The sequence below is a fragment of the Neovison vison genome, chromosome 2 (genome assembly GCF_020171115.1).
Source record: "Neovison vison isolate M4711 chromosome 2, ASM_NN_V1, whole genome shotgun sequence".
NCBI lineage: Eukaryota > Metazoa > Chordata > Mammalia > Carnivora > Mustelidae > Neogale > Neogale vison.
In genome coordinates this window covers 98,280,043-98,289,054 of record NC_058092.1, presented here as the reverse complement: position 1 = coordinate 98,289,054, position 9,012 = coordinate 98,280,043, and the positions used below count along the sequence as shown (strand labels likewise).

At 42.9% G+C, this 9,012-nt stretch overlaps 1 protein-coding gene across 4 annotated transcripts in view; it reads right to left on the bottom strand.

The window, feature by feature from the left end:
* Positions 1 to 630: 630 nt before the first annotated feature.
* The window catches only part of HIPK1 (homeodomain interacting protein kinase 1), a 58,480-nt gene continuing 50,098 nt past the window's right edge, over positions 631 to 9,012 (bottom strand). For all 4 annotated transcript variants that reach the window (XM_044238955.1, XM_044238954.1, XM_044238957.1 and 1 more), the window contains 3 exons: positions 8,643 to 8,884; positions 6,879 to 7,009; positions 631 to 5,548 (listed from right to left, as the gene is read on the bottom strand). In XM_044238955.1, the coding sequence (XP_044094890.1) occupies positions 5,060 to 5,548; positions 6,879 to 7,009; positions 8,643 to 8,884 (862 nt within the window). In that variant the 3' untranslated portion in view covers positions 631 to 5,059. The remainder of the gene's footprint in view (positions 5,549 to 6,878; positions 7,010 to 8,642; positions 8,885 to 9,012) is intronic.

The window sequence follows — 9,012 nt, the reverse complement described above, 5'->3', positions numbered from 1 at the left end:
TTATGGTCCAAAAGTGTTTCTAAATGTGTCTCATCTCTATATCCCAACAATGACTGCAGAACCCCACAATGAATTAATGGCCATTGTAGGGTAGATGTGGCCTGAAACATGTGTCAAAAAAAAAAACCCAAGTGAATATAGCGTTTATTCAGAGACCTGCAGTGATTGATCTAACCAAATCTCTAGTTCTTTATGAGGAGAAATTTTCTTCACTTTAGGATCAAGAGAAATCTAATCAGAGGGGCTCCTTCTCCAAAAGGACTTCTAACAATGCAGCTTGAAAGGTGGAAAAAGTAGTGTCTTCTGTGGTGGTTCTGATTTTCATTACGATACTTCAGATGGTTGGTGGAATGTGCTAGGAAACAAAGTTTAGTTATCCTGGGTCAGAAGTTCTGTCTCTTTCAGAGGGACAGGACCAGATGATCTTCAGTTAGGGCCCAGACACTCCATTCTTGGGCAGTGTTTTCTATCAACTCTGATTCATTTCCATTGTGGATATTTGTATGAAAGATGGATTTGCCCCTAAGCCACCACTGATGTTCAGATGCGATGTACTTAGCCACTCCAAAGATGCCATTTTTTGGTCCCCTTTGCACCCGCCCCCCAACAGAAGTCAAGAACAGCCACATGAATCAGAAAATTTACCCATTTTATTGATGCATTGCAATTGCTCTACATTTTACCATATTATGTAGAAAATACTGAAAATACAAGCTACTTTGTAAAACCAAAGACAAACATTGAATCCAAAGATAAACTATGTTTTACACAATGGACCCTTTTCCCGTAGTTAGTATTAAATTTTAAATATCTATTTCTTTTGTTAAAATGATTATTTTACATACTTCCTAAGTACATCTGCATTACAAACATAGCTCAATAATTCTCAGAAACTGTTTCTAGAGGCTTGTTGTAAAAGGAAGCGCACAACCAGAAAAGGGAGAAAGCAAAAAAAGTTTAAAATAGCACACAATAACTAGCATATCAAATACATTTAATAAAGTTGGAATTCCATTGCAATATCAAGGATTCAAAGCAGAAATACTAACATTACATATAATGTACATATAATGTACTGCTACATGTAGTGAGATTATTTTTCAAGCTGAATCAAAACCACACATTATATAAAGTTTAGCGACAAACAACCATGTGGACATGCTGCACCAACCATCAGTTTAAAAAAAAAAAAAAAACCAAAACCCAAAATAGGAAGCAGGCTTGGGCCATTCCTGTCACTGAGAGGCATTTCATCTCCTATCCTAAAACAAACCAACCTAACCAGTGGGTTTTTGCAGAATAATGCTGAATAACACACGCATTACTGTGCTTGCCTGGCTCAGGGCAGTCAAGCTGAGCCCCTCTAGTGGAGGAGGATGGATGGCTAGAACTGTGTGAAATGGAGTTCTGATTTCTGGGGCTGGTATCTGAGCTGAGCACTGACGCCAGTGTCCCCTCCCGGGAGCTATTAAAACTCTGGAGTGATCAAGTGTCCTGATGAGCCCAGAGTGGCTGTACTTAAGCCTTCCCCACTTTCTCTCTCACCCTGAAGGGGAGAAGCTGGAAGCACAAGTTCTGAAAGGACGTAAAGTCTGAAGCTGGCCTGAGGTTAGGCCACTATGACCAGGTGCCAGCTGCTCACTGAATTCACAGGGCTTCCCCCCATCCTGTCAGGGCTGGCAATGTGAAGCCCCACGGACAGATTCTAAAGCCACATTGAGCACTGTATTCATTCAGCAGACACAGATGGATTTTTATCTTGGTAAATTTGAAATGCCGATTTGCAGGTTAAGGCTGAAAGTTTCCAAAATTCTTAAAGCCACAACTGCTAGTACGGATGTTTCAGATAACAATACACACTCTGGGTATTGTCTTTTCCCCATGAAGTTAGTTAAGACTTGCACCTTAAGTGGTATCTACTTATTGGATGGGGGGCAGGAGTGGAATGTTTTGTATGCCCCCCGCCCCATATCTTATTTGTTACAAAAACAACAAATCTTTTATCCCTTGCAGAGGAAAGATAAGGAATAAAAAATGTTTCTACTAGGAACTAGGTCTGCCTTTGAACAAGAACGTTTGGCAAAAAAGAAAACACAAAGATCACACACACTGACCAGAAAAATGTGTAACATTAGTGATGGAAACTATACGAGCTGCTTCGGTATCTTCACCAATACAGCAGTGCAAACACAACTCAGGAGAATGACCACAAGAACAAATAAGAAAGAAAGGAGAGAAGAAAGGAAAAGAAAAAAAGAAAAGGAAAAAAAAAAAAGGAAAAGGAAGTAAGAAAAGAAAAGAGAAAAAGCAGAAAACACCAATATGTTCCTGGTAGGCTGTACTGACTATCTGCCCCATCGTGGAAGCCCTTACTCTTTACAATGAAGAAACTCCAAATACCTTGACAGCTCCTCGGTGTTCAACCTGGTACAGAGCTTGCTGACCAGGCTCCATGAAATCTCCCATCTCCATCCTGCACCTCCTTGACGCCATCTCTACAAAGAACCAGTCCTAGACTTAGCCCTCAAGTACATAATTTTCAAATCAGATGGAACACTTCTCTATCTTAGAGTTAACCTTCTTCCCCCAAATCTTTTATGGGCAGGAACATCCCCATCCCCAGTACCCTCCACTTGACCCAGATCCATGCAGGAGCTGAGAGTACAAGGACAATTTCACAGCCCCAAGAATATTCAAGTTGTTAAAAAGAAACGTCAAAAGCCCGATGACTCAACAGGCTTTGGTTCCTTTTTAATATTCTTCACCAGCTCAGAAACCTTCCTGTGAGTTCCCTGTCACCAGCGGCATCACAAAACTCCTCCTCATAGTATGGGGACATGGTACGCAATACAACAGGCTCTTTGGTATAAACAGATCTGTTATATGTTTCTTTTCCAACAAGCAAATATTTTACTAGGAATGGCAACTATTTGCAGGAAGGACTGCCACATGGGAAAAGGAAAAAAAAAACCTCTTTCTAAAAGTGATTGCACATACTTTAAAGAAAAAGAAAACCACCATATATGTCATATTGGCTTGACTCCTCTCACCTGCTTCCCAAATTCTCACAGAAGCAAGGTAGCGATGCACCGTGAGAGAGCCACGTGGGGAAAATGCTTCTGTGAGAAATCAGCTGAGATTCCAGACTGGAAAGGGGTAGACATGGTGCTAAAGGAGAAAAGCTGCTGTTTTTATTTTTCAACGTCGGCAGGGAAACTGACAACAATGCATTTACACGACACAGCTACTAATCCTGTTCTGATAAATCCCAGTGAACAGCTTAGGGTCCACAAGGGCTTGCTGGTCCATCCTAAGGCAAGCTCACTGTAAACTCTATGAACCACTACATTATCATATAAGGCACTACAATAAGGGAAGGAGGAGAAAGGGAAGAAGAGACACACACTGAACAACTCCTCACCAGACACACCTGTGCAAAACAATTCCAAGGGTCTCCTCTCCTTGCAGGCAATGCCCCTGCTCATTCAACACTACAGTAATATGCTCTAATATAATTGCAATTAGTTCACATACATTCCAACAAGTATCAGTTCATTTTGGTTTAAATACAATGGAGACATCCATTCCATCTCCGGGGTAACACTGGAGGATCAGATACACACTAAATACACAATTCAAGTGTAATCACTACACATTTGATTACAAATAACATTTTGGGTTAGCAGGAAAAATTGCTTGTTATATTTTTCTAATCAATATGTACATATTTAATTATGCAAAATATTAAAACACCACCATTACAAAACTTCTAAAATATTTTTAAATTCAGTAATAAATTTTTAAAATATTTTTTGCAATTCCTACATGCACTTATTGTATAAGTCTTAATAAGAGAGCATTCAATTTGCTGCTGGCATACAAAGGAAGCTACTTTAAAGTATAAAAGCTATACACAACGTTCTTATCTGGTTTCAGATTCTTTAGCTTTCTCCCCAAATAAATCATAGAACAGAAGGGAGAGATGAGGCAAAGAGAGAGAGGTGTATTATTGAAAATTCATATTAATCTTTAGGCAAAGCTCACCAATGCCAACAACCTTTAGGCAAAGCTCATCGATACCAGTATCGCATAATACAAAGAGATTTTGCATATAATAAGACAACCACCATCATACAATAATAACGACCTTAATGGCTTTTCCAATAATAAAATTTAAGCTGAATCAGAGAGAGAAATACTTTTAAAAAATAACTTAAGAAGACTGCATGGTACTTCACTTAAGAAGAGTAATAATACCTAGTGCTTTCACGGTAGGTATGGATTCTCTCACACTAAGTTACCAGCAAATGGTGAGCTGCCTTTTTAACACTACTTTACAATAAACACAGGAGCAACTGAGAGAATCCCAAGAGTAATAAGGAGCAGTATATAACCAGTTTTGCGAAAATAACAATTGCCCAGTAAGTATAACATGACATGAAAACTAACTAAACACCGTAGTCTAATGTCCCATAAGGAAAGGTAAAATTTTGAGAGGAGAAATGCCTGATAGTCAAATACAGACTTGTGTAAGCTGCTCTTAAAAGAGGCAATTAAGTCTTGGTTTTTAAATAAGCAAAAAGTGATGATTTTTCTTTTCTCACTTGTTACCAGATTTCAAGTCTTTCTATCAGCATTTTTCCTCTGACCAGCAATTACAATAAAACAAAGTTAAATAAAGAGGGGCTTCACTTGGTCTTAAAAACATTTATAGAAATCAAGTCAGAGAGAAAATATTTTTCAAAGGGTAACTTCAGAACGATCTCTCTTCCTTGGTAACTGCAGAAGATGGGCATCTGAACTCTTCCAAATACCAAAAATGCTGTCACAAAAATAAAGAATTAAAAAATAGGGCAGACTTTGGGAGACTACAACAATGCAGTCAACACTAAGACAGGTTCCCCAGAGAAAAACCTTCTGCTTCAGTGGGCCCCTGCAGAACAAGTTGCTGGCTAAGGAGTTTCAAAAGGGGCCTAAGGGAGGAGTTCATCATAGCCTGTTATTAAGAACTCAGGGCCAGGAACAGGCAGCCATGACCCCTCCTCCCTCTGCTCACCAGCTACAAATAGGAATACTGGCTGATCTTGGTCGGACTCAGTGGGTATCCAGTGTAAATTGTTGAGCCTCGGGAAGACCCAATGTAGGACTGGGTGGCAAACTGGTGTTGGTACTGAGCAGGGGCCACACTGGCAGAAGTGAGAAGGCTGGGCCCAACGCTGACAGGGACCTGGTGCACCAGAGTGCTAGGGTGGGTGCTATAGGCTGCAGCATGCCTTGAGGAGCCCTGGGGGGAGAAGAGATGAGCAATGGAGCTGGTGGAGCCCAATGCAGCAGCAGAGGTGGGGGCAGCATACGTATACAGGTGAGGCTGGCTCGGCAGGTGAGCAGGGGCTGGGGCCAGGTGTGGGTGCCCCGTCGAGTGTAGTGGGCTGCCATGCTGGAAGGCGTAGGGGGCCTGGGAGAGCGGGGCCACAAACGCCTGCTGCCTGCGGGGGGCAGGGTTGCTGCTTCTCTCCTGCGAGGTTGGAGCGGACGATGACTGCTGGTTCTGGAAGGAGGAAGAAGGGGGTGAGGAACCTAGAGGTCATTCCGGTTCAGGGATCAAAGGCCAAGTGGAGAGTTGAGGTTCTAACCTGTACTATTCCTGGGCTGCCACAGCACAGAATCTCCCAGACTGGCAATGCTGCCAGAAGTCAGACCCCATCCCTCCACCTCTTGGTAGAACAGATCCTAACCCAGCCCAGATATCAGCAGTTTGCTCTTAAGTATGACAGAGGCCACGGGGGAATCAAGAGTTCACGGTGGTGGGGGATGTGTGTGCCTGGATGGCTCAGTGGGTTAAGTCTCTGCCTTCAGCTCAGGTCATGATCTCGGGGTGCTGTGATTAACCCTGCATCGGGCTCTCTGCGCAGCAGGGAGCATGCTTCCCCCCTCCCTTTGCCTGTCTCTCTGCCTACTTGTGATCTCTCTCTGTCAAATAAATAAAATAAAATCTTAAAAAAAAAAAAAAAGAGTTCACAGGGTTACCCACGCCTGCAAGTTAGTAAATGTTGACTCAACTCACCCTATTTTCGTGCCAGGGAATTTGAATTTTTCCTAACCTTTCTTTCTTGCCATTGTTTTCTTTTGTTCTCCTCTAAGTTCTTCATATCCCTCTTGACTTGTGGAGCCTAAAACACATGCACTAACTCGAACTGACATTTGCACTTGCGTGTGCTCTCTCTCTCTCTCTCTCTCTCACACACACACACACACACACACACACAGTTACATCCTCATGTTTACACTTTCTTACTACTGGTAGACAACATACAAGCACCAGAATTTTAGCTTAAGAAAGAATAAATAGTACCTCTTTTACAAACAGAATAGTGTCTCTCCCCACCCTATCAGATCACATACTGGTTGGGGGGGGGGCTATCTCAGACTCAAGGCAACACACAGCACTAGAACCAGTTGATGAAGTAGCCACAAAGCTTTGCACTGTCTCTTGCCTCAAGTAATCGGTGTGAGCTCAAGGTTATTTATGACCTGGGCGATAAAGGAAGAGAACCTGGGAGCAAAGCATGTGGTGGTACAGAAGCATGCAGGGACTAAAGCACCTGAGGCTCTTCCTAAATTCCAGACATTTCTCTAATCTTCCAGGACAGTTTAGGGAGGTCTAATGGAAAACCTGGAATGTGCATTCTCAACACACTTACAGAGGGAATAAAGGGACATAGCACATGTAGACATGACGCAGGCCACAGAACACTAAACGGTCTGACACAAAAGGGGCTTCATTTGGCTTTATTCAGCAGTCCAGCCAGAAGCAGGGTTCTCCAGAGAGTGACAGGAGGGAGGGCCCCAAACAGAAGGCAGCAGCCCCTAGCGCTTACCTGGCTAAGGTTGAGTGGCTGTGCTGCGCCGGTCCCCCCGCGTGGAGCTCGATAGCCGGTGGGGGTGATACAGCATCCAGATGACTGCCCACTCACTGAGGCCACTGGCTTGGTCTTACTGCTCACAAGACCTAAAAAAAGGGTCAGACCATAATGAGTTATGAGTAGCCTTAGCTAAACCTCAGATGGCATCATATTCATCAGTCCACAGCTGAAAGAGGTTTGCAAAAGTTAAGGTTTCATGTGTATCTTATTTCCTCAATTACGTTTATACCAGAGGAACAAAAACTGTACAACCCATTTCTTTTCTGGCTTGCTACAAAGCTCCATAAAGGATCTTCCAAAGATTCACTTTAGTAAATCTTATCCAGTCTCTTATAATGTGCAAGGCACTACTGGAAAAACAAACACCAGTGGGACACAGTCACTATGCCCCCAAGGGGGCTAGAGTTTTATGTAGGAAGGGGTTAAACAAGTATAGAAATGGCAATGGGAAGCTGAATAAGATGTTGGTAATACTTAGAACATTTAGGTGTCAAAGGGGCTTCAAAAGAAGGTACAATTAGATCTTGTTGGGCACTCACTAGCTTCAAATTCTAAGAAACTGCAGGCCAGTTGGATATAAGCAAGATCAATTTCAAAATTTTGTTTCCTCTGTAGTCCTACTAGGAAAATGGAATCATTTATTCAATGATTTGTGGAGTAGCCTCTATTCTTTGGACCCAACAGTGGACAGAGCTTCCAACAACACTGTTCAGTAGCCTGGTATCAGGAAGTTCTGCCTTGTCTTCAACGGGACAGCTACCCACTTCTGGGGAGGGGGGGAACCATACTGAAGCTTAATACAATATCCTAAAATCAGAATCCTGTTCATGTCTCTGGCAGTAACACAATTCAGAGTAAAACACTAATTTACGTTAAGTACAGCACAGACAGCTATACTGACACCAAAAATTCATGCTTCCCTCCTTTGGTGTACAGAGTTGCCACTGAAAAACAGCTGCCTAGACAAGGACTCCGTTTCCTGGGCCCCCCAACCTCCAGGTGGGGCCATGGGGTTAGTATACACTGTTTCCAGGGCTTACAAGCTAAAGCAATGTGTGTCCCTCCTCCAAACTCTTCCCTCTTCTCATCAGAGGCTGAGGATTCCTGGGCTCTGATCCTTGACTCCCTGCAGGCCCACCAACCAGGAGCACTAGCACTGGGAAGTCATGTGACTGAGAAGCAAAATTCTATTATGTTAAGCCCTGGAGATCTGCTGCTTGTTACTACAGCTAGCATTACCCGGTAACTGAACCAGCGAGCCTAAGCCCAGCATCTAACAGGAAAAAGATGGAGGAAGCTAGGTTGATAATAAAACCACAAAGTATCACTGCTATGACACCAGGTAAGAAAAGATCTAAGTACACACTGTTTAAAAAAAAAAAAAAAAAAAAAAAGTATCAGTTCCTTTTTACTCTGGATTATCAAATTTGAATCACCTGTGACAAAAAAATTTGCCAGCTGATTCTCCCGGCTATACAACAGCTCTTGTCTGTGTTCTCCCATCAAAAGTGAGTATATTTCTGAGACTACAAATTCATCACTATGTTTACAAAAAAAACAAAGTAAGATAAACTGATCGCCAAAAATATTTTCACATCCCAAGGAACTGATTTCTGAATTAAAGAATGGTCGCTACTGTTGGCATAAGTAGATTAAAGCAACACGTTTCAGGACACAAACAGCGACAGAGAATTCCCATGTGGCTGTGAGGATGCTCACCTGAGGCTGGGGCTGCCCCAGTGCAGTCACCGAGCTGAGTTTTCAGTGGAGGTACAATGATGGTGCGGGTGCCGGTGCCATCCCCCGCGACTCTGCCAGGCCCCTCCACCAGGGGTCCACTGTTGCCCCGGAGAGCACTCAGGGTATCAGTGGAATATGGGCTGCTCAAGGAAGAGTCAGAGTCTGGAGAATCATTGACAGTGACATAACTGATGACGTTAGACCTTGCCTTCAGGCCAGAGCTGAGGAGAAGAAAATATGTGAAAATTCAGCCCACTTTTAGCAATGTTTCTTTGATGATCATTGTTTCTCCCAGGATGATAACGGCAACAGAGTAACACGAGCAGCAGCAGACTTCTGAGCTCTTATT